At 39.8% G+C, this 27064-nt stretch overlaps 1 protein-coding gene across 3 annotated transcripts in view; it reads left to right on the top strand.

Moving 5' to 3' along the window:
* The window catches only part of LOC128616697 (zinc transporter ZIP11), a 160924-nt gene extending 134121 nt beyond the window's left edge, over positions 1 to 26803 (top strand). For all 3 annotated transcript variants that reach the window (XM_053639444.1, XM_053639443.1, XM_053639442.1), the window contains 4 exons: positions 4091 to 4160; positions 21628 to 21726; positions 25055 to 25213; positions 26402 to 26803. In XM_053639444.1, the coding sequence (XP_053495419.1) occupies positions 4091 to 4160; positions 21628 to 21726; positions 25055 to 25213; positions 26402 to 26480 (407 nt within the window). In that variant the 3' untranslated portion in view covers positions 26481 to 26803. The remainder of the gene's footprint in view (positions 1 to 4090; positions 4161 to 21627; positions 21727 to 25054; positions 25214 to 26401) is intronic.
* The last annotated feature ends 261 nt before the right edge of the window (positions 26804 to 27064 follow it).

Genomic DNA, 27064 nt, shown 5'->3' with positions numbered 1-27064 from the left:
TCAACATTTTTTTCAATAAATATATTTCCAATGAGGCTATTCACATATTCACCTGACTTCGCTATTAACTCAAGAAATCCACATAAAAAGATATTCACAACATTAAAGTCCATAAATAAAGTTATGTGTAATAAAGTGGAATGAGACAGAAAAAAATGTATTGAACACACTAACTGAAATGTATTTAATACTTAGTGGAGAAGCCTTTGTTTGTAATGACAGCTTCAAGACACTTCCTGTATGAAGAAATTAATGGGCCGCAGTATTCAGGTGTGATTTTGGCCTGTTCTTCTAAACATATTGTCTTTAAATCTTGTTCAATTGGATTCGAGTCAGGTGATTGACTGGGCCATTCTAACGCCTAGATTTTTTTTCTCTGAAACCAATTGAGAGTTTCCTTTGCTGTATGCTTTGGATCGTTGTCCTGCTGGAAGTCCACCCACGTCTCATCTTCATCATCCTGGTGGATGGCAGCAGATTCTTCTCAAGAATCTCTCGGTAAAGGGCTCCATTCATCATTCCTTCAATTATATGAAGTCTGCCAGTACCACGCGATGAAAAACAGCTCCACACCATGATGCTTCCACCTCCACACTTCACTGTTGGTGTAGTGTTTTTAGGGTGATGTGCCGTGCCATTTCTTCTCCAAACATGGTGTGTAGTATGACAGCCAAAAAGTTCAATTTTGCTCTCGTCTGTCTCTACACTCTCCCAGTGTTTCATAGGCTTGTCCAAATGAGTTGTAGCAAACTTTAAACGAGCTTCGACATGCCTTTTCTTTAGTAATGGAGTTATGCGGAGTGATCGTGAGCAGTGAAGTGCATTGCCTATTGTTTTCTCTGTGACGATGGCACCTGCTGCCTCCAAGTGTTTCTGGAGCTCTTTCCGAGTGGTCCTTGGCTCTCGGGCTACTCTTCTGACTGTTCTTCTGACTCCCTGGTCAGAAATCTTGCAAGGAGCTCCTTGCATGGCTGGTTGATGATCGAGTGATGTTGCTTCCGCTTGCGGATAATGGCTCCAATGGTGCTTACGGGAGGATTCAGAAGTTTTGAAATACATCTATATCCGATTCCATCAATATGTTTCACAACAATAAGGTTGCGAAGGTCTTGTGAGAGCTCTTTGCTTTTACCCATCATGAGATGTTTCTTGTGTGACACCTTGGTAACGAAAAAAGCCTTTTTATAGACCATCAATTTACTAACCCAGCTGATATTAATTTGCACAGATATGAGGTATAATTACTTTCTAACAACTTTCAGATGTCAGCTGGTTCCTTGCCTTACCTTGCCTTGGAGTACTGCTTTTTCTTAGCGTATTCAATACTTTTTTCCTGCCATTACACTTTATTACACATAACTTTATTTATGGACTTTAATGCTGTGAATTCTTTATATTTGCGTATTTCCTGTATTAATACTGATGTCTGGTGAAAATATCATGTGAAAAACCTGATTGGAAATATATTTACAGAACAAAATGTTGACGTGTTCAATGCTTATTTCCACCACTGTGTTTCAATATCTTTTTGCTCACCTAAAAATTGGTTGGTCTGCCACTAAAGGTGCCATGTTTTAAGTTGTTTAAGACATCTAGATGGTATCAGGAGATTAAAGCTGAAATTCTGAACCAGAGTACCTAGAGGAAACCTACGAAGCATGGAGAGAACATGCAAACTGTGTGTGTGTGTGTGTGTGTGTGTGTGTGTGTGTGTGTGTATATATATATATATATATATATATATATATATATATAATGTGTGTATGTAGATCGATGGATAGATATGCATGTAGGTCGCAATTTGTATTTATTGTAATGGGTGTATTTTATGCATTTATCTCCTTATTAAGCAATGCCAGTATGCAGAGCTACTTTCAATTAATTTTATTCAATTTATGATTAATTTATTTGACATTATTGTACACATCTTTCATTACCTCAGTCTCAGCCGAGTTACCTCTTTTAAATAAGGTTGTTAAATCCACATGGCCAGTTCATTAAATTTACACAGGCTAAAAACGTGTGCTATTAAATAGGACATGGGTGCAGACGTGTGTGTGTGCGTGTGTGTGTGTATGAAACTTGAGCCCGATATCATCTCATTACCACAGGGTGACACTCATCTCCTGTGACCTCAGCTGTTTATGTACGTGATAGACTCCAGGAGGTGCTATCTTGAAAATTTGCTTCTCCTCACACTAAACTGTGTCAATCGATTTTACCATGAAACATTGACATGTACAATAAGCACATGAGTGAGATTCAGTTAGTTATAGACAGCACAATAGACACAAGATGTCAAACAAAAATGAGAACTATAACAAGCCATTAAAACCACGCACAACCTAATACACTACTGCTTCATGAAACGAGTCTTTCTGGGTTTTTTTCTTCTCTTTTTGGGGGAGATGGCGGGGGGGGATTCCTTCAATAACTAGTGTCAAATACCCCAACTAAGGACACAGCTATGAGGAAGATTCACTTGTCACATATGTGGGACAGCAGTAGTAAAACAAAAATTGATAAAATCCAGTAATTTCACCAAGTGGTCCCCTAATTTCCATAATAGGGGTTGCATTATTATTAATTTTTACTAGTTGACCAGTAATAAATAAAAAAAAAAGTTGTCAACTAGTCATCTTTAACAAATTATCAGCTTATTTGTGATTCTCAAATTACTCCCGACCCCAGCACACATGATTTCTCAGATGGCTAGGAAAATAGCGGCCATAATGGGAAAAATTCAGCAGCAATTAATTATGTATTCCACCATCCTCTAATGATGATAAGAGGCATAATAATCCAAGAACATCTTAATGAGTTTATTCCTATAGGGTAGAACAAGCTCTTACCTTGATTATGCCCTTCAGGCCAACCACTTTTCTGCTTAAATCAATCCCTAAGTTACCTTTGGAATTATCATCAGTAATTTGGGAGCCTTTACTAAATGTAATAGATCATGGGCCATTTCAATGAGTTTTGAATTATTAACTATTGTCACTCATTATGGAACCACAACTTGATCTCTCTAATCTCTCCAGCTTTTCTCTTTGCAGAAAGTTGTTACCCAACAGCTTATCTTTGAAAAATGTCAAGAATAAATAGAATTAGAACAGATCTATCACTCTTCTCCTACATTGGAGGTTGAAGGAAAATTACTAAATTAAACTATAGTTGCTACACAGTATTGCCTAGATCTACGTCTGGCGAAATTCATGTACTACTTATCAGCTGGTAATACCACCCTTCGGTGAAGCATGGGAATGGCAGCATCATGATATGGGGGTGGATCTCAGCATCAGGGATAGAGAGAATGGTCAGAATTGGCCACAGAATGTGGCCAGAGTGCACATGACCTCAGACTGGGCCAAAATTTCACTTTTTAGCATGACAATGACCTGAAGCAGATAGCCAAGACAACACTGAAGTGGCTTCAGGGGAAGTTTCTGAACGTGCTTGAGTGGCCCTTTAGAACATCTGTAAAGAAACCCGAAGAAGGCAGTTCATAGATGCACCCCATCCAATCTGATTGAGCTCGAGAGGTCTTGGATGACTGAAGAATAGAAGAAATTGCCCAAATCCAGGTGTGCAAAGCTTGTAGAGATTTACCCAAGAAGACCTGCAGCTGTAATTATTGATAAAGGTGCTCTACAAAGTACTCAGTAAAGGGTATTAACTAACTGTTCTCAAAACATTTTTGTTTTAATTTTTCATTATGGATTATTGTGTGTAGATTGATGGCACAGTAGTACATTTGATCCATTTTAAATTAAATCTATGACACTATAAAGTGTGCAAAAGAAGTGAAGGGGACTAAATACTTTCTGAACACACTGTATCTTATATATGGTAAGTCATCTCTGCATACATTGGATACATTGGTCTATTTGGACTGCAAATATCAGAAACGATTAAAAGTGGATTCTTCTCAGGTCTGGCTTTTTTTCCGCAAAATGAACTGCTGTCAAATGAGAGTACACAGCCTCTCATGTCTCATTCTCTGAACTTGCTTAAATTTGTTTTTGCACACTGTAGAAGATACTAACAGGTGTGTGTGTGTCTGTCTGTCTGTCTGTGTTTTCTCTTTCAGAGGGCTTGGCTGTTGGGGTAGGTTTTGGAGCTGCAGGAAAAACCTCCTCTGCTACATTTGAGAGCGCCAGGCAAGTCCCCAGAATTTTGCTCATATATCTTCCTTTATGTTGTTTTTAATTTAATATCATTCATGCTCAGCACTGTTGAATTCTCAAATCTGAAGGTCAGAAGGTGTTGATTAATTTTCTATAACAGCAGTTCTAGCAGTAGTTCCTCTGCAAGGCAAATTACATGTTTATATTACTGTACTTGTGCATTATTATCACTTTTTTGTCTTACTAAGAGAGAATAGAGAGACACTAGTGAGGAAACAATTGTTTATGTTAAAATGTAAGTGATAACCCGAATTAACCTGTCTCAAGGACGTTCCAGCACATGAAATTTAACTATAAATGGATCAAATGAATGATGTCGTTTATTATTTATTTAATCATTCATTTACTCTAGGCTCTTTATACTCTTCAGGGTTGCAGTGGGTTTGGTCTCTATCACAGGAACACTGGGCATGAAGAGGGAAAATTCACCCTGGATGGAACACCAGTGCCTTGCAGGGCACTGTGCACACACACATTCACACATTTATTTACAATTTCACCTACTGACATGTATTGGGAGTTGGAAGGAAACTGGAGAACCCAGAGGAAACCCACATGGACACACGGAGAACATATGATACTCCCAACAGGCATGTAACTAGAGCTTAGGGTCAAACCCAGCACACTGGAACTGTGAGGCAGCTTGCTTTAAATGTTAAACACAGGTGTGTTCCTGTGTTGAAGTATCCATCAGGAGAGATGAGCTGGTGTTAAATAGCTCAAAACAAGAAGGCAGTGTTTGACTTTAAAGTGTATTTGACACTTTGGTCTATATCCCCTTTATTTAATACAAAATAAAAAGCTCTCAGCCGTTTTAGCTCCAAATCACGATCATATCACATGTTGCCGTGGATCTGATCTTTTATGAAATGTATATCATTATTACATATTATTGTATTAGCAATATAAACTTGACCATGTGCATTTCCTGGTCAGTGTGATACACACTTCACCAAAGGTCAGTACCTCAGCGTTTGCTTTATAAACAAGAGTACATACTTCTTTCTCAGTACAGCAATAAATCTCACACTAATAAGCTGTAAGTCTCTTAATCTGGGAAATCTGTATGGCGAAAAAAAAAAAGAACAATATTTGAGGTTCAGTTTTTCACAACAGTTTTATAGAAACTTTAATACACCAGAAATATAATAGGTTTTACATATTATGCAAATTAACTTACATTTGAGTGGACAGGGCTAAATGGACCAAAAGGCAAATATTTATATCTTGAACCTATGAAATAGTCTCATAGTTCCAGGGTCCTGGGTTTGATCCTGAAATTGAATAACTGTGTGTGAGGTGTTTTACATGTTCTCAGTATATCTATGTCGGTTTCCTCTGGGTTTTCTGGTTTCCTCCAACCAACAAAAAACATGCCAGTAAGTGGCTAAAATAAATTGCTGCTAAGTATGAATGAGTGTGTGAATGTGTGCGTGTGTGTGTGTGTGTGTGTGTGTGTGTGTGCACATGGTGCCCTGTGATGGAATGCTGTTCGATCTGGGGTGTATTCTCACCTCAAAAACAGTGTTCCCGGGTAAGGCTCCAGATCGTGACCCTGAGTAGGATAAAGTGGATACTGGAAGTGAGGGAGGGAGTAGTAGTACCCCCCTGCCCCCCCCCCCACCCCCCAAGTGGTTTAGTAGTATAAGGTTGGTATAGGCTGACTAGATGGACATACCATTCAAGTTTTATGACACTAGCTCAATGTTTATTAATGAAATCATTAGAAATCTACTTAGAGATGAGCCCAAGTATGAAGTATACAAAATTTCAGCTCAGTTGGACTACTCCTGCCAAACAGCTAACAGTTCTTTTAGACTGAAGATGAAGGGCAGCATTTCAAAGCTGATTTAAACACAATGCATGTTATACAACATGTGAGTATAGTTGTGGGCCAGCCTCAAAACACCTGATGCAGAAACAATTAAACTGTAAACATGTATGTGTAAAAAGAAAGTGTGATCTGTGAGTGCACATTAATCATCATGATACGATTAGAAATAGTGTAGACACAAAGCGTTCTCTGACGTTCCTGTCCTGACATGCCATGTGTAGTGCTGTGTTTACACTGTGTTGTGTGATGCTGCCACCCAATGGTTAACAGCAGTGTTAAATACGTAAAGATGAACATGGGTCTAATGGTGTGATATAGTCTGAGACATGAGTAGGTAGGTGTATGTTAGAGGAGAGAGAGAGAAAGACTGTCTGTTATAATATGTGTGCTGAAAGAAGATATTATTACATAATATATGACATAACATCATTGCATCTTTAGACCACACATTACATAGTCCTGTGTGTGTGTATGTGTGTGAGAGAGAGAAAATGTACAAGTGTTCTTTTGTCTCAATAAATGTATGCTAGAGTAAGAGCATTGTCTGGAATGGAGCTATGTGCACACATGTTGCAGTTATTATACAAAAAGAAAGGAGTCTTTGTCACACTGACTGTCTGAAATCCACCGAGAGAGAGAGAATGAGAATGAATAATTCCAACATCCTTATTTAAATATGATGTAATAACACTATAGGCTTAAAAATGCATTATTTTCTTGAATGGATATTAATATTGTCTAGAGTCGATGGTTTGATCCTGATCAGGATAAAGTGCTTATTGAAGATGGAATAATGAAGTATTTTAAAGTATATGTGATCTGATGTTGTCATGTGAAACACTCGAAAGCTGCTGTTTGGAATTGAAAATGATTTCCCACAGTGTAATTTTCTTACGCTCTTCACAGCCCCACATACCCCCACCCTCTCTCTGTCTCTCTCTCTCTCTCTCTCTCTCTCTTTCTCTCTCTCTCTCTCTCTCTCTCTCACACACTCACACACACACACACACACACACACACACACACACACACACACACACACACACACACACACACACTTTGCACTCGTTATCCAAAGGCTCAAGGGGCAATAAGTCTGTGTGAAACAAAAGTCTACTTGTTTCCAGAGGAGAAAACTGCTGTATGTCTTTTTCTCTCTCTCTTTTCTACTTGCTTGTTCTCATGGTCAAAGGCAGTCTTCACATTCCCCCATACCCACACACACTTGGGTGCACTGTTAAAACCAGATGCTTTGAAGCTCTTCAAAGCAGCATGTTATTTTTTTTTTACCCTTGTTCCTCCTATGTGAAGAATGTTTTTTGAAGGTGCTGAGCATATGGTTTTCACTACAGCTGAGAGTTCAGACACACAGCTGCACTTACAACTGATGCCTTTTCCAGCATCACACACAATATCCACTTTGTTAAGTGGCTGGATAGATTCGGAGCCATTCAGAGACCTGTGTATAACCTTTAACAGCAGTAGCATTTGAGTGTGTGTGTAATCTTTTAAAGTGAACAGTCTGACACACATAGAGCTCTGTTGAAACTCGCAGGTGTCTTTCAGAAATGCAGACTGGAAATGACATCAAGGTTAAGTTCTTCCAAAGTTGTCAACATAGGGTTGATCACACTGAACACATTCAGCGGAAACACAATTAGTTTGTTTTTGCTTTTGAGTTGCACAAGTCAAAATAATACTAAAAGCTTGAAATAGAATGTAAAATGCAATCAGTAGTGTTTGTAGTGAGCAAAGTATATTTGCATTAGACACAAGAGTCAGAATGAAGCATAATAGAATATAGAGAACACAGCTGTAAAAGGAGTTCAATACAATTACCACAAAAGTTGCTACTGACAAAGTGACCAGATGCAAGTGTAATATGAAATAAAACACTTGGGTCTGTGATGGTACAGAAAAATAACCAACAACTGGGTGGTGTGAAGAGATAATTTTCCTACAGCAGCATGTTTTATACTTAGCGTGATTTGCCAGTGCTAACAAGTTAGTTCCTGTTATCACTTATTATTGCAGCTGCATAGGATATAGCAGACTGATTTGGCTGAGTGAATCAAATAGGCATGGATGACAGTTACTCATATGGGTGACTTCAATGCATGAATTGGGAAGAATAGTCAGATCTGGCAGTAAGTAGCTGGAAGATATATTCCTAAGTCTCTGGGCAGAACATTGCCTTACTGTCATTCTGTTTCAAACAAAAGTACAAATGTAAAACTTTATGGATGCATCTACGAGCCAGACATAGCCATCTGATTGATTTGTATTATTGTCAATATTGTGAAGATTCCAGAATTGTAAAGATGTCAGAGATGCTCTATATACTTATGCCATGAGGGGAGCAGAATACTGGATTGACCATCAGCTGGTACCGATACCGATAGTTTGGTAGTTTTACCTTTTATACTTTCTTTTGATAATAATAATAATAATAATAATTGACTGAATACCGAATACTGAATACCTCCTGTTAGGCTCACATTCACTCACCACAAGCAAAAGTAGAAATGCTTGTACTGTGTGCTGGCGAATGCTAGTAGAAATGCTTGTAACCATGTACTGGCGCTTTAATTCAGCACAAGCAGCGCAGCAAAAAGAAGAAAAATAAAGACTCGATGCCGAACTCCCGCTTCACTGCTGCTCACGTTCAGTGTAAAAGCACTCATTCGTTAGCATGCACGCTAATGAAAAAAATACGCACTGCTGCAGCATACGGTGTAAAATTTTAGCAGTGCAGAGTTTACAAACTGCAGTTTTGTCGTCATTGTCACCCAATATAAAGTAATTTCACACAAGAGACATGTTTACACACAGCACGAATTCGATGTGTTTTCCCTCCCTCTTTTGATTGACAGGACATAATCGGCCCTGATAATCGGATGTTTTTAAACTATCAGCAACCATCGGTGCATCTTTAGAAGTATGGCTACCCAGTAAAGTGTGTCAATAACCAGCAGCCATTTCTTTGAGGGAATGATAGCTTGTATGTCATTGGAAGTTCAGATGTCTGTGCACTGGGGTCAGTGTGTATGACAGAGTTACAGCGTGACAATGGAATTTCTGTAGATGTCAGACTAGATGGCAACTTATTGCATACTTGACCTACAGTATGCTATTGATTGCACATTGTTAAAACAGTCACAAAGCAGCTGTACAGAAATATGTACAGTCATGTGAAAAAATAAATACACCCCTTGGAATTATTCATATATATATATATATATATATATATATATATATATATATATATATATATATATATGTATGTATTTTTTTTTTATTTTATTTTTTTTTTTTTTACATATTTGGACAAGCAAACATTCGATCCTCTATGACACAGTGCCTATTAATAAAGATGATACACTCAAATGACAGATAAAATTCAAATTATGTAGCAATTTTCACAATTTATATGAACAAAAAACAGATCAGTCACATGGAAGAAATGTGACTACAGAAAACACCTCTATATTTATTACACCTTCATATCCATAAAATTAGAATCAGTTGTGTGCCAGTGATTAGAACCTGCTTAGGAAGTGCAGGTGGAACCTGTCTTATTTATACCAGTCTCATATCTAGTGTCTGGTGTTCCTGTGTGGTGTCATCATGGCAAGATCTAAGGAGTTCTGTAAGGCCTTCAAAAAAAAAAAAAGGTTGTGGATGCCTACGAGTCTGGCAAGGGGTTTAAAAAGAGCTCCAAATTATTTGAAATACATCATTCCACTGTAAGGAAAATCATCTACAAGTGACACAGATTTCAAAGGATTGAGAATTTGTCCAGGACTGGCCGCCCCAGCAATTTCAGCTCAAGAGCAGACCGTCTGATGCAAAAAGAAGTCTCCAAGAACACCAAAATTTAATCACAGGATCTGCTAGTAAGTCTTACAGCTGTTGGTGTCAAAGTGCATGCTTCTACAATCAGAAAGAGATTTTGCACACATTTGACCTGCAAGTAAGCATTTGCATTTGAAATCTGTTGCTGTTAACTCTCTCTATGTAATACAAAAATTCAAAATAAACTCATCAGAGAGATAGCAAAAACATTAGGTATGGCCAAATCAACTATTTGGTACATAATTAACAAGAAATAATTAAATGGTTTGCCTAGGAACACCAAAAGACCTGGATGACCATGGAAAGAACTGTGGTGGATTCTTGGTGAAAAAGCCCCTCATCATGAACCTTCCAGGAGGTACTGTAAGTTTCACCAGAGTAAATACAGTGGCTTTACCACAATATGTAAACCATTGGTAAGCATTAAAAACAGAATGACCAGATTACAGTTTGCCAAATAAAAAGCCCATACGGAATATTGGGAAGGGAAGGAACATGATCCAAAGGTCCTGTGCCATATTCAGAGCATATGCGTTCATACTTAGTGAGGATTTATACCTCATTAATGTGTGGTTCTTCTTGCTGGTTCATCATCCAGGTTAAGTTTATTTGAGTTTCCTGAGGGTGAAGAAAGATTGAGGTTTAGTTTTCTCACCATGGCAGTAGTGAAAGAAGCTATAAAACTGGATGAATGTTTCTAAAAAATTAGAAGAGAGGCTTCAGAGACACAGATCCTTGAGGGATAGCAGTCATTACCTGACTCCATACCTGTCTTTAAGTACTCTGTATGAGCATAGTCAGAGGTACTGAGTGAAGTGTGAGAGGGTGGCCAAGAGAATTTGGTTCACTCAATTGAACACTACATTTACAGTACTTTGCAAAAGTCTTCAGCACCCAGTTTTTCTACAAATTTTGTTATAGACCTCTACATTATTGAGTCAGTAATTTTTATTTTTTAATATTTCCAAACATTACTTTTCCAACAAAACATTTAATGTTACAGAAAAATATTTGTCAGTAAAGAAAGCAACATATTACATAAGAGACCACTTTTTAGACAAAAAAAAAAAAAACTAATGAAGGCTGTGGGTTGTGCTGCAAAAAAGAGGAAAGTGCAACAGTCAGTCTCCAAAAGAGCTTTGTCAGATTCTCCAAGATGCTTAGTAAAACTTCTATCTAATTTATAAAACTGCACAAAGTTTACTTGAGATCATTAATACAGAAGATTGTCACCCCAAATATTACTTTAGTTTTTTTTTTTTTTTTTTTTTTTTTTTTTACTGTTTATTGCTCTTTACAAGGATATATATATATATATTTATTATTTATGTTGCAATAGTATTATTATGTATAAATTTCAGCATTGTTGAAGGCATATTTGCTTTACAGCATTTCCTTGCATGGCCCTAAGACTTTTGCACAGTACTGTATATCCAACAAAAGAGAATGATAGCGCAGTCCACATAGTGTTACTAGGATTTGCACTGTGTCCCATGTTTTGCTCAGTAAGGAAAACAATGTATTGTCCTTTGCAAGGTTTTGTGGAACTCCCCCCCCCCCCTCCTTCTCTTACAAAGCCATATATTAAACAGTACTATTGCACTCAAATGGTATTTATAGTGCAAATCACAGTTTTATATTAATGCGCTCTTTCTAATACATTGTTGTTTTTGTAGTAACAGATAATTCACAGAGACGTATTGCGGATGGTCCAGATAATCTAAGTCTAATAATTAATGGATTTAAAAAGTGTTATTGTTTAACAAATTGACGGTGTAATGATTGATAGGGTTAAACATTCTTTGTGGAGACATCTTTTTGGAGAAAGCATTTGTCATTCTGATTTTCTCTTATTAATGTCAAGATGGAAAATGAAAATGGCTGGTGAGGGACATTCATGCAAATTTTTTCAAAAAACATCATCTTTTATTTGCTCACAGGAGAATTATCTGGCTGCGCTGGGTGCGTACCGTTTTCAGCCATATTTTTTCTTTCTAAAAAGCCTGAGTTAGTGGTGGAGTGAAGTGGTATTGGAGAGTGTCTATAAAATGATTGACAGGCCAGTGACAAAGTTGGTCAAATTGGTTCTCTCAGTCACTTAATACACTTGTGCTGAGGCTGCTTAAACTGTATTTTTTATTATGTTCTACATATTTTCCAGGTTATTTGTACTAGTAAGTAAAATATACATTATTAGACATTTCAAAGGCATTCAACCTTAACCCTCACACACATGTTCAAACATAGACATACACTGGTGTGAAAAAGTATTTTTGATTTCTTCTGTTTTTGTGTGTATCTCATACTAAATTGTCTCAGATATTAAAACAAAATCTAAGTTAAAACAAAGGCAAACCGAGCAAACACAAAATACAGTTTTTAATTGATTGTTATTTACTGAAGCAAAAAGGTTATCCAATACCAACTGGGCCTGTGTGAAAATGTATTTGCCCCCATAGTTACTAATTCCCCAAATCTATGAAATCAGCTGGATTAGATGCAACTAGGCCTGATTACTGCCAGCCCTGTTCAATCAAATCAACAGTTAAATAGAACTTTTTCAACAATATGAAGTTGGTTAAAAGGTCTTATGCCAAAATTGAAAGAAATACCAGAAATAATGAGGAAGAAGGTGATTGAAATGCATCAGTCTTGGAAGGGTTACACAGCTATTTCAAAGGCTCTGGGACTCCAAAAGACCACAGTGAGAGCCCTCCAAATGGGGGGAAATAAAACTCGGCACAGTAATGAACCTTCCCAGAAGTAGCCAACTTTCCAAAATTCCTCCATGAGCACAGCAACGACTCATCCAGGAAGTCACAAAAGAGCCAAGGACAACATCAAAGGAACTAAAGGCCTCTCTTGTATCATGTAAAGGTCACTGTTCATGACTCCACTATCAGAAAGACACTGGGCAAAAATGGCATCCATGGAAGAGTGGTGAGGTGAAAACCACTACTAACCCAGAAGAACATTAAGGCTCATCTGAATTTTGCCAAAACACACCTTGATGATCCTCAAAACCTTTGGAAGAATGTTCTGTGGACTGATGAGTCGAAAGTGGAACTGTTTGAAAGACGGGTCTCTTCATATCTGGTGGAAACCAAACACAGAATTCCACAAAAAGAACATCATACCTACGGTCAAGCATGGTGGTGGTAGTGTGATGGTGTGGGGATGCTTTGCTGCTTCAGGGCCTGGGCAACTTGCACTAATTGAGGGAAATGATAACGATCAGTAACCCAGAGCCTTAACCGCCAAGCCACCACTGCCCCCTGATTTTTGTGAACTTTTTTTTGTGAACCCCTGAAACATGAATTCTGCTCTTTACCAGAAAATCATAAAGGAGAATGTCTAGTTGTTGGTCCTTAAGTTGAAATTCAAGCGCAACTGGATTATGCAGCAAGACAATGATCCAAAGCACAGGACTAAGTACAGCTAAATTAAAGTTTTGGAGTGGCTTAGTCAAAGTCCTGACTTCAACCAATTGATATGCTGTGGCAGTTCACGCTTGAAAACCCTCCAATGTGGTTGAACGAAAGCAGTTCTGCAAAGAAGAGTGGGCTAAAATTCCACCGCTTTTCACTCTGTGAAAGACTGATCTCCAGTTATCAAATGCGTTTTTTGCAGTTATTGCTACTAAAGGTGGCACACCCAGATTTTAAGTGTAAGGGGGCAATTAATTTTTCACATAGGTGATGGGTGTTGGATAACTTTTTTGCTTCAATAAAAATAAAACTGTATTGTGTTTTTACTCGGGTTGCCTTTGTTTTATGTTGTATTTTGTTTGAAGATCTAAAACTATTTAGTATGAGAAGAAATCAAGATGGGGCAAATACTTTTCACAGCACTGTATATGCACTACCAAATAGTAAATTAAATCAAAGCATTCTGAAAAGGACTAAATAATAAGAATGGCAAGGACTCAGCATACTCCTATGTAGAAGGTGAAGGAAGAAGGGAAGGGAAAGAAGCTAAAGACCCCACTGTCCAGGTGGCGAGGTTTGAGAGTCAGTGCTAAAGTTAACATTTTTATTAAGTGAAATCCCCTCATTCTCTCTCTCTCTCTCTCTCTATCTCTCTCTCTCTCATAGTGCTCTTTCAGGTCTGGTCAAACTTAAATGACATACAATATGATGGCACTGTTATATGGAGTGAGATTAATGTCTCTCTTCAGTGTGGGAAGAGGCTGGTAGCTCTCTGTGTAAATGTTATTCTTTATTCTGCTATTCAAAGAGCACATTGTGCAGAGCTCTCCAACCACATAAAGGCACTGCTCTCTCTTTCTCGCTCTCTCTCTCTCTCTCTTTCTCTCTCTCTCTCTCTCTCGCTCTCGCTCTCTCTGTCTCTCTCCTTAATAATCATTCAGAGTTGGTTCTGTTTCTGTTGACTAAGCTTGATGTGCTTGTCATGATTATATCATTTTAGTGTCTCCACTGTATCCTCCTGCTTTCTGTTTTCTGTTTAATCCCTAATTCTTTTTCATCAGGCAAAATACAATAACCCACCCAGTACATTTGATTTTAATGTAGAGGTTATCGATTGTTTAATAAGTTTAAATATGTTTCACAGACAGGGATGCATAAATGTATCCCTCTAATATCAAATAAATCATTGGACTGGGCACATATTAGAATTCATTCAAGTTTGATAAGATTTATCGTGGCATAGCAGATAGTGTTGCTGTCTCACTGCTTCAGGGTCCCTTGTGTGGTGTTTCATGTGTTCTCTCCACATCTGTGTGGGTTTCCTCTGGGTTCTCCTAGCTAGGTAGAGAAAACCAGAACAAAACTCACACAGTATAGTTTAAGTTCAGTTTCAAAAAACACAAGACATTTTTATTTGAATTGTTAATACCCAAGAAATGTCTTGTGATCTGTGAATTGATGCTATATTTTTTAATATATTTTTCTTTTTATAGTAAGCTAGGGAGGGAGTAGGTCAAAGGGCTTGTCTGATTTCTGCAACAGTCACTAGCATTCAAGATACACTGCACCTTGTGCTGAATATAAACAGACTAAACAGTGGCTGAGCAAAGCAGGTAAACGCACAGCCAAGAGTTTAAAGAGCACTTGTTTTGGGGCTCCCGAAATCCGGAAGATGCCACAAACATCCTTGTCCAGGAGAACAAGGGAGCAACTCTCTCAATGGAAGGGGCATGCTATTTCTCCTCTGTCATTCAAAGTGACACTAGCCAATTATGGGCATTTGTGAGCTTGTGTATATACGTAGAAGAGGGCAGATAGTTTTCCTCTGAATGTGCTACTCTGCTCTGTGAGGCAGCTGTCTTTTTGAGCAGCTCAAAAAGACACAGATCTTGTTTTCAGCAGTGTATGATTACTTACCGTCAGTTTGCCCATTGTGTCATTTTTTTGTATCTTAGAGGTTTCCAACTACTGCATGTCAGATTGGTCTTGGGCCGTGGGTTGTTTGTTACAGGCCCACAGCGTTTTTCCTCTCTCCACTGCTTTAAGTCTATTGTGGCAATGAGTGCATTGAGCCTCCTGTGGGGAGAAAGTAAAGGCTGCTGTGGAGTCGGGGGCGTGCTCAAGCGCCGGTTTGCGAATGGAGGGAGGAGCCGAGGAAGGTGACTGGTAAGGAATGCACACCTGTGGGGAATTTTCTTAATGGATGTTCTGTGTTGCAGTGAGACGAGATGAGGATAAGAGGGAGAGAGACACGTGCCTTGAGAGAGAGCCACCAGTATGGAGCTCTGTGTGTGTGTGTGTGTGTGTGTGTGTGTGTGTGTGTGTGTGTGTGTGTGTGTGTGTGAGAGAGAAAATGCTGAAAAGTGAAAAAAAAAAAATGTAGAAACTCTGAGTTGGTTCAAGCCTGTCTTTGACCTCCTCCTTTCTGCCCGAACGTGAAGGTAAAAATATTACACTGGTGCCAAAACCTGGGATTTGGAGGAAGACACCATCATGGAGTCCTCACCGCTGGCTGACCTCATCACGTAACTCACCAAACTCCACCAGACCCAACATCAGGCCCTCCTCCAGCTGCGCCGCGATCAAGAACAGCGGATCAAAGACCTGCTCGACACCCAGGCAGCGAACCGGCAGGTGCTCCAAAGCCTGATGCAGCAGGCCGGTATTCCAGCCACAGCCCCGGCAGCCGCTGTGGCCACGCCCCATGTTGCCCTTGCCAAGATGTGACCGCAGGACGACCCGGAAGCCTTCTTGGAGCTGTACAAGCGCACCGCGGTGGCATGGGGCTGGCCCGAGGGTCAGTGGGCGGCCGGCCTCTTTCCGCTCCTCACCAGTGAAGCCCAACTCATGGCCCAGCAGAGTTGGGGTCAACATGCTGTAGTACCCGGACCTGAAATGGGCGATTTTGCACCGGGTCAGCCGAACCCCAGAACAGCACCGTCATTGCTTCCGGTCACTGATCTTGTGCGAGCTCTGCCACCTGTTTGCATTCACCCAGAAGCTCCAGGACACCTATCAAAGGTGGTTGCTGGATGAGGGATGCGGCGCTGACGATGTTGTCGACCTTGTGGTGCTGGAGCAGTTTGTTGCCTGACTTCCGGAATTGACGGCGGAGTGGGTCCAGTGCCACTGTCCGGCATCCCTTGCTGAGATGGTCCAGCTGGCAGAGGACCACCTGGTGGCTTATCTGGGGGCAGGCAAGCCCCTCTTTTCTTCTTATCTCGCTCTCTCTTGTGTCTCTCCTCCTCCTTCCTGTATTTTCCTGTCCTTGCCCCATGGACAACATGGGGCCAATTCCCCCAAAACCTGTGCCCCGAATCCATGCTTGCCCTTCCACTCCCTCTTCCCCTGTGTCTGTCTCCTCTCTCCCCCAGGTGGGTAAATCCAGGGCTGAGTATGGAGGGTACATACCACGCATTTGGTGGATTCGGGCTGTAACCAGACCTCAATTCACCAATGCTTGGTTCAAGGGGAGGCATTGGGAAATGCCCATTTGGTGAAGATGAGGTGTGTGCATGGGGATGTTCACGAATACACGTTAATGCCGTTCAGTTCTACACGTCAGCTCCATGTCAGGGAGACTTTGAGAGCGGGGGGAGCTTTGGCAAGGATTCCCCCCAGGGATTTTGCACTCTTGGAGCAGTTGTGCGATGAGATCCTTAGTCACACCTTCAACCAAGTGAGAGTAATCTATCGTCAGCAAATTCAGCCCGGTGCTGCCATCTCCCATCCCTATTAATGAGTGACACAGACACTCATTACACAGGAAGAAACGACTCAATTGTTGGTTCTGTGGAGCCATCGGGAACTGTTATTCCAGGCGACTCTCCATAATCCAATGGCAGGACACTTAGGGCAGGTTAAAACACTGAACTGTCTCATGGCCCGCTTTTATTGGTTCGTCATTTGCGGCAATGTTCGTAGGTGGTGTGCGGCATATCATGAATGTCAGCTGGTGAATCTGCCAGCCACCTCAAAAGTGCTGTTGCTCCCAATCCCATTAATCGAGGTCCCCTTCGAAAGAATTGGTATGGACCTCGTCAGGCCATTATATGGCCTTATATACTTACCTAAGGGCATCACTTTTTGTTAGTTCTACTGGACTATGCAACACGATATCCGGAAGCAGTGCCTCTCTGCATTTTCTCCACAAGGAATGTTGCAGAGGCACACATGTTATCTCCCGAGTTGGAATCCCGAAAGAGATCCTAACTGATCAGGGCACATCTTTTATGTCACGAACACTAGGTGAGCTTTACAAATTGCTGGGTATTAAATCAATTCGCACCAGCATTTATCATCTGGAGACGGATGGGCTTCTTGAACGGTTTAAACGAACGTTTAAAAACATGATTCATAACTTTGTTCACGATGATGCGCTGAATTGGGATAAGTGGTTAGAGCCCCTGTTATTCGCAGTATGAGAGGTAACGCAAGCCTCCACAGTGTTCTCCCCATTCTAATTATTGTACGGATGCTGGCCATGTGGCGAGGTCGAGGTCATTTGGGAAAATTGGGAGGAGGGACCTTCCAGCAATAAAAATTAAATTCAGTACGTTCTTGACCTGAGCGCAAAACTCCACATTTTAAGCCAAATAACACAAAACAATTTGCTACAGGCACAAGAACCTCAATCGGCTGTATAACAGGGGTGCTCGACTAAGAGAGTTCGGAAATTATTCGCCAAGTGGCAAGGACACTTTGAGGTCACATGGCAGGTCAGGGATGCCAACTCTGAAGTAAGGTGAACAGTGAGGCGGGGCGTGGCAGGTTTACCACCTTAACTTCCTCAAACCACGGAGGGAGGTCGTTCCTGTGGCTTTTTTTGTTCCAGAGAGGGAGGAGCTAGGACTGGAGATGAATCTAAAAATGGCAGTTCAATACACCCAGGTCGCTTATGGCGATCACTGCTGTCTGTCCGTTGCTAAATTGCAGGCAGAATTTTCTGAAAATGTTCTTGCCTTTCCCCGATCGCACTAACCTCATAGAGCACCAGATAGAGACAACCCCAGGGGTGGTGGTACGAAGTCACCCCTATCGGCTGCCCAAACACAAAACAAATGTAGTTCGAAACAAACTCAAAGCTATGCTCGACATCAGTTGAGACAATTGACCATCGAAGAGTCCCATAGTAACTGGAGCAGCCCAGTGGTTTTGGTTTCCAAGACCAACTGGATGGTCTGGTTTTGTGTGGACTTTAGAAAAGTCAATGCGGTGTCTAAATTCGACACATACCCAGTACCTAACACTGACAAACTGCTCAATCAGTTAGGCGCGACTCGCTTTTATTCGACACTGGATTTGACAAAGGGATATTGGCAAATCCGCTTGACTCCAATAGCTCATGAAAAAAATGGCCTTTTCCACACCATTTGGGTTACACCATTTCTTGACCCTTCCTTTTGGGTTGTTCGGGGCCCACTAGACGTTCCAGCAGCACATGGACAGAATCCTCTGTCCCCACGCTGCATATGCCGCTGCCCTACAGTAATGTTTATAAGCAAATATAAGCAAAATATAAGCAAATTGTTGAGGAATTCCTGTTCCATTCAGCCAGACATTTGCAATTAGGGTGAAAATATAAGTTCCAGCAGGACATTGAGCCAAAGCATAGGACAAAAGCTACATATGACTGGCTTACAACACAGGCTTGTGTGTTTTTTAAGCTTGTGTTTTTTATCAAAGACCAGACTTAAATACAATTGAAAATATGTGGCATGACCTGAAAATTGCTCCACCAACATTCTCCATCTACACTATATAGCCAAAAGAGAACACCTGACCCTCCTACCCATATGTGCTTGGTGAAAATCCCATTCGATATTTAGTTCCCCTTTTGCTGTTATTATAAGCTCCACTCTTCAAGGAAGGCTTTCCACTAGATTTTTGAGCATGGCTGTTGGGATTTGTGTTCATTCAACCACAAGAGCATTAGTGAGGTCAGGCAACGTTGCTTGGGACAAACAGTTAGCATTCCAGTTCATCCCAAAGGTGTCCAGTGGGGTTGAGGTCAGGGCTCTGTGCAGGTGACTTAACATTTTCTACTCCAAGCTCCAATCTTCATGGAGCTCGCTTTGTCCACAGGGGCATTGTCATGCTGGAACAGGTTCCAGTGAATGGAAATTGTAATGTTACAGCATATGAAGACATTCTGTTCAGTTGTGTGCTTTAAACTTTTTCGCAACAGTTTGGGGAAGAAATACATATGGGTGTGATGGTCAGGTGTCCACATACTTTTTGACCATATTGTGTAAATTGTTAGAAAATTTGTGAAATAGAGAAAGCTCATAAAGAAATATCAGAGACAAATTAAATCTGTAATTGCTGCAAAAGGGTCATTCACACTGAGGGGGTGAATAATTATAAATTTTATTTCTTTTGAGAGTCACTTCAAAAGCAGCAGATTTTTTTTTCAAAATAATCATTAGGGGATGAATACTTTCTGGAATGACTGAACATAAGACACTTTTTGTAGCCTTGGAGAAGTTTATTTTAGAGCACAGCATCTGATTGGCTTAGGGCTTGGTGGAGTCTGCTGTGTGTCAAGCTCGAGTGGGCAGCAATAGCCGCGTTATGGTGAGACACTGACGCTTCTGTCTTGCCCTGTGAGAAACTAGCCTTTTGCTGTATTTGTCATTGTTTTGCATGTTTGCACTTCTGAATGAAACTTCTTGAGCACTGAAAAAGAAAACCCATTAAAAAAAGAAAAAAGAACCTTCTGAACTTATTGCCAGTGCATGTTGAAAGCATAATAATAAAGTCCACAGTGAGCTGTGCTTTCCACCCATTTACACTGTAAAAAACCACTCAGATGAATGTTCACAGACAGTTTACTCTAAGTTGGATCCACCAGGAATGGAGAAATTGATGGGTGGACACACTAAAATGACCCAGAATGCTACAGATCTGCATTAGTGGGATGATTTATGCCAGCACACACTTTTAAGGCATTGGAAAAATAAGCTTGTATTGAAACAGTATGAGGCTCTGTGATTCATTCCCCTTCCTGTATGAACCCAGAATGAACTGAGGAATTCGGTGACTGAGTTCGCTTCACCCTAGTGAGCACTCTCCCTCTCTCGCGTCCTTTATTCCACATACACCAAACAAAAAATGAGGATGACTAAAAGATGAGAGCAGGAATAGAAGCCGAGTTTGTTGTCTTTCTTTCACCTGGCTTAATACTGTGTTAGGATCTGTACTGTACTGTACTGTACTGTAATACTGTGTTAGGATCTGTACAATATCCCTTCCTGCCTGTCTCACCATTTCAGATATTGGAGTTTTTGGGTCTTTAGTCAGACCTGATCATAAAACCCCCAGATGCACTTGATTGATCCTGATGATCTGCTTCTGCTTGGAGCTTCTGCACCTCTGACTTGTGACATTCCTCTGTTGTGGGTCTCACCTGGCTACTGTAGATTTGTACCAAACAGCTGTTGCTGTAATCATAAAGACTGTCCTGTTCCTTTTATGCTGAAATTCCACAAAATGTAGTAACTTTTTTTTTTAATTCAGAGTTATTCTGTATATACAAGTTGCTATAGATCAAGCAACATGCAGACATATTCACTTGTTAAATCTATAACACTGACTATACAGTTTACTTTTTTGAGGAGGTGAATATACATCACTAATCATAGTTATCTGGCTAGTTTGTTGCAAACAAAAGATGAACATGGAGGCCTCCATGTTTTTCCTACTTTGTAGCTTTCCCACTTTGTATGCAAAGAGGTCAAAAATGATATTATTCCGAGTTCCACCTTCCCACTTCCGATGTAAGTTGAATGCAGCATTATTCTCACCAGTTAGTCTTTCTCTTGTCCTAAACCTGAACCCCAGCTGCACTCTGCCCCAACCTCACCCCCAACACCCTCTCTACGCTTATTTCCTCCTTCCCATAGACCTCGTCTGCAGTAAACCTTTCCGTGACTGGCTGTCATTAGCCTTTCTTCTCTCAGAGGCAGGATCTTGATGGTGATCCAGGAACCGCTTTGAGCAAAGGGAACTAAAGAGTGCAAAAATGAGTGAGGGGGCCTAAGCAGTCTTTCTCAAAACAAAACAACTTTTCTTGGTCTTTTTCAAGCGCAGGCCAAACAACTAAACCCGGATATGAGGTCTAGTGAAGGCAAGACCACCCTCATGCTCACACTGTGGGTTATGAGATCTTATAGCCAGCTCAACACTTTCACTATTGTTTTAAGGAATGTCTGGGAATAAGACACACACTTAAATGTGTTCCATTTAAACATTTATTTAATATTTGAGTGCAAAGTTTAACAATAAGTTTAATGTTAAAAGTTTAACAATGTCTGTGTTTCAGAAACCTGGCTATAGGAATTGGCATCCAGAATTTCCCAGAAGGCCTTGCAGTTAGTCTGCCTCTCAGATGCTCTGGAATGTCCAAATGGCGAGCCTTCTGGTGAGTGCACAAATTCTTACATTCTGTCTTTTCCTGCCATTCACAAGTATGTTAAAACATTTTTCAGTCTGTTTGACCAGAAAAGGGTCCACAAAATCCTTCTCAGAATGCATAGTTTTGAATAAAGGTTTTGGATCTGAATTTCTTTATAGATGCATTTATAGGAGGACTTTCAGAACAAATTAACCGCTTGAATATTACTTAAATTTTCATTATAGTTACATATTCAGTGAATATACAATGAAACACATATTTCCTAGACGTTTGGACTAATTATGCCCTGTGTCACTTAATATAAGAAAAAGAACTGTAATTGTTTTCAAAATTGTGCATATATACTTACCAGCCACTTCCTGCACATTCATGCAATTATCAGCCAAATATGTGACCGCAGCTCAAGAAAGTGGCCAGTGAGTGTATACAGTATACGCTTGCTGGAAGCTTTCAATCTGATGTGCACAACTTCAGGGCCGGAGTTTAGCACATAGACAACTGATTCAACTTGGCAGTTAATTAGTTTGGCGTGCTGGATCCAGCCATCCAGAACTGGAGTTGTTTACATATACAGTATATATACATTATACATTATATTACATTATACATAAATTCCGTGCATGATGATGAGTTGAAGATAAATTTATATGTTGATCCTGAGTAGAAATGTGAAATTGAGGCAGATATGTAAATACTTACAAATGAATCTGAAACATTAAAGTATGATGAAATAGTGAATTTAATGATTTTTCATTTGCTTAACAAAGCGACACAATTTTCACATGCTGTAGTTTTTGTGAAAGTGGCACTACTGTTAATGTTCACCCTGATAATGTCTGATGTAGGATAAACATACCTGTTCATTCAAATGTAAATGCATTTATGAATAAATATGTCAGTCTGTACACATTCTGCATTAATTACCTGCTTGGACAACATTTCAACTTGTAAGTTTTTGTGTGTCCTGCTTAAATGAGCTCCTTTAATTTGCACTTCATTTTTCAGTAGGATTGAGTTCAGGATTCAGTCATTAATCAAAAGCACAGACTTTATTCTTCCTGCCAGAATCACTCTTTCTCTGATTTGCATACAGTCCTTTCCAAAAGTATTTTGGAAAAAAAAGTATTTTTGCAATACACTGAAGACAACAGCACAGCAGCAGTTGATGACAAAACACTGTGAGATCTATAAGAAAAACCCAAAAAATGTCAGTGTCATTACTAAGACACCTCAGAATGCAGGGGTGAAGGTATCACAATCCAATGTTTGAAGAAGACTTCAAGAGCAGGAATAGAGAGGCCATACCACAAGATGCAAACTACTCATCAGTAGTAAGAATCAGAAAGCCAGATTGGAATTCACAAAGAAATACAGAGATGAGCAACAAAAGTCCTGGAACCAAGATTAACCCTAGCAAAGTGATGGAAAGGCCAAAGTCTGGAGAAAGAAAGGATTTGCCCATGATCCAAAACATACTGGTTTATTGGTCAAGCTCGCTGTTGGTAGTGTCATGGCTTGGGTTTGCATGGCTGCTTTTGGAACAGGCTCAATATGCTTTATTGATGATGTAACTCATGATGGTAGCAGCAGAATGAATTCAGAAGTTTACATGAACATTCTGGCGGCCAATTTATAGAGAAATGCATCCACTCTAATTGGGAGGAACTTCATCATGCAGCAAGACAATGATCCAAAATGCACTTCCAACACAACAAAGGACTTCATCGGGAGGAAAAAGTGGAAGGGCTTAGACTGGCCAAGTCAATCAACCTTCAGTCAACCCAGTTAAGTGGCATTTCACCTCCTGAAGAGGAGACTGAAGGAAGAAACCCCCCGAAACAACCAACAACTGAAAGAAGCCATGGTAAACACCTGGAAAAGCATCATAAAAGAAGAATTCAACAGTTTGGTTATGTCAGTGGGTCACCGGTTTGATGCAGTTATTGGAAGCAAGACATACGCAATCAAATATTAAATGTTATTTCCTTTAATTTCCTTTAAGACTGCTTGTTCCAACACTTTTACTCGCCCAGTGTAAAATGCCATGTTCTAAGTTGTTTAACACATCCATCCATCCATCCATCCATCCATCTTCTATACCGCTTACTCCTTCTTCAGGGTCACGGGGAACCTGGAGCCTATCCCAGGGAGCATCGGGCACAAGGCGGGGTACACCCTGGACAGGGTGCCAGTCCATTGCAGGGCACAATCACACATACACATTCACACACCCATTCATACACTACAGAAACTTTGGACATGCCAATCAGCCTACCATCTCTTTGGACTGGGGAAGGAAACCGGAGTACCCGGAGGAAACCCCCGCAACATGGGGAGAACATGCAAACTCCGCACACACAGGGCCACGGTGGGAATCGAACCCCCAACCCTGGCAAACGTGCTAACCACTAAGCCACCGTGCGCCCTTGTTTAACACATATAGATGTAAATATCAGGAAATGATCATCTCATAATCATCTTTTGACCTCAAACCCAAATGTCTTCAGTGTTTAGCAAAAACAAAAGAATTGGCCTTACAGTTCTAATACTGTCAGAGGGGAGTGTATGTTTAAGGTTATTGTCATGTTTTTTGAGTTTTAAATTGTAGACAGATGTCCTACCATTCTGCTGTACATTTCCGTGATACAGCCTGGAATTCATCGTTTCTTCCCTGAGGCAATAAAGCAGCCCAACACCATTATACTCCGTCCACCACTCTTGTTGAGTGCACTGTTATGCTGATATTTCTTTCCATTTGTAAATTACCTAATTTACCAGACTGTAAACTGATCCAAGTCATTATAAATCCTTTTATAACCATTTCCAATCTTATGAGCATCTACATGTATATTAGGAGCTTATCTGAGATCTGTTTTGATTGGGCCATGCTGTAGTCGATTATAAACATTTTTTAAAGAGCAGATAGCCACAATCATGTGTTTGTGACCAGAATAGGCCTATTTTAGAGAGGTTTATGAGAGCTCTTTATCCCACAGACTTACCTATTTTTCCATCAATGATCTTAAATGTTTAAACCAAAATCTAATGTAAAATTGTACGTGCTGCTTGATGAATAAGACTTTCATTCATGAATGTGATTTAAGTGGTTTGCAAAAATCCACATGAATTCAAAGAACCTTCTCAGATGGTAAATGAGTTCATTTTTAATGAAATATAAATGTAATAATTTTCAATTTATTTAAAAAAAAATCTTTTTAGAAAAAAAATTATTAGAAACTCTTTGACAAAAAACCCTTTCTGAGCTGTTGTATACTTAAAAAAAAAATCTACAGTATATAAATTAAACTTTAAAGGTGTGTGTGTGCATTTTCAGGTATGGGCAGCTCAGTGGGATGGTGGAGCCGGTGGCAGGGTTGCTAGGCGCCGTTGCCGTGGTACTGGCTGAACCGTTGCTACCCTATGCACTGGCATTTGCTGCAGGTGCCATGGTTTATGTCGTTGTTGATGACATCATACCTGAAGCTCAAGTCAGGTGATTGTGCTATTATTGAATTGATTTTTATTGTTCCAGAGTGTTGCTCTTAACTTAACACTGGTTATATAAGGACACCTCAAAGTGAAATAACAGTGCTGAACTTTGGAGAAAATATTGTCTAATAATGAATTAATTTAAATGCCTTAAGCTTACATCTCATTATTTAGTTATTCATCTTATAGCATTTTGTGTAAGTACTATGGTTTATTTAGCAACTACAGTAAAACTATTAGGAGGCGGAGATAGTCACTGGAGTGGTGGACTAGAGTAAAGTCAATTGGTCCAGGGAATTTAAGACTGCTTTCACAACTATTAGTCTGTTTGCAGAGTGTGAATTGGAGAGAAATTTATACTTTTGGTTTGTTTGCTACTTGGTTTGATTTAGTGTCACGCTGCACATTTGCCATTTAAACAAATGCAAAAGAAAAAAAAAAAAACATTGCCTGAAGGGTGTATAGGGCTGAAAACATACTCAAAAAGACTTTTATTTACTGCTCAGAAATACAGTGAGGGAAAATGATAAACATTTGAAATCACAGAAATCACTCTAGCATGGAAATCACGAAGCTGACACTAAATAAACAATTAGATAACTACGTAAATTACCAAAAACATTTTTTTTCTTTTTGTTCATTTGCGCAAACATCCAGACCACATGGCATTTCAGCAGCACTACAGCTATGTTTTAACTCTCTGCTCAGATCAGTTCGCATGTCACAGCTCTGTTTTAACAGCTAGAATCTTCAAAAAAGATCTGTGATGCAAAATACTTGGTTCACTTCCTTCATGCAGGTCAGTTCAGAGTTGAATCACATTGACACTGCACTTGAACTGCGCTAGAGTTCACTTAGAACCGGATCAAGAGCATTTTGCACAGATGCTCTCAGACTGGTTATTTTAGTCCAAACTTAAGTGTGACTGCTGTGATCTCACTTGCTTAAAGAACTGCACCAAAGAGGAAATCACATCAGGCTTCGACTCAAATAGACTAAGAACTAAGAAATGTGAAAGCAGTCCTAAAACATTCATTTTGAAATTGTTGCATCATTCATGTGACCCCAATGACTGAACACTTTCAGACACAAAACTGGTAAAGGTCACATCTGTCAACATGCCTGCTTTAGTGTGACTCACTGAGAAGGCTGGTCTGCTCACAAATCAAGCTGTGATTGTCTTTTTTTTCAGTGGCAATGGGAAGCTGGCTTCCTGGACCTCCATACTTGGCTTTATTGTGATGATGTCACTGGACGTTGGCCTGGGATAAAGACTTTTTGTTCATCAAAAATGACAGAAGGACTTTACTGGTCTTCTGAAAAAGGGACCAAATGAACCGTCGTATCAAAATCAGGGTTAATTAATTGGAGATTGTCTTGGAGTTTCTTTACTCGTCGTTTTATTATTGTTTTTTGGGTTGGTTTTTTTTTTTTAATGCATAGGAAACTTGATAAATGAATAACTAAATACTTGAATGTCACTTGAATAAGAGGTTGTGTGAAGTTGTGGTTTGCTTATTGCAGTTTATCCAATGTTTCACAGCCGCAGTATGAAGATGGTTTGTTCATTAAAACTCTAAATTGTCTTCCTTCATGGCGAGTAATGACTCACTTTTTTATTTTATTTAATATTTCTTTAAAATTACTGCATCATCAGAGACTCTTCTGAATAGGCATCCCATTAAAATGTATCATTTAATGTGTGATAAAAGATTTCAGGATTTTGTTCATCATTCTTCACTGCTGCAGTTACATTCCAACTCGCCTTCTTCAGTCCACTGGGCCGTGTCCCAAACCACACACACTTTTTACTGTGTACGCTCTGTCATGCCTTGTCTTCAGCACTTTTGGTTAT

This window comes from Ictalurus furcatus, chromosome 13, assembly GCF_023375685.1.
Source record: "Ictalurus furcatus strain D&B chromosome 13, Billie_1.0, whole genome shotgun sequence".
Classification (NCBI taxonomy): Eukaryota; Metazoa; Chordata; class Actinopteri; order Siluriformes; family Ictaluridae; genus Ictalurus; species Ictalurus furcatus.
The sequence above is the reverse complement of the archived record's forward strand: the minus strand, read 5'-3'. Positions and strand labels throughout refer to the sequence as shown.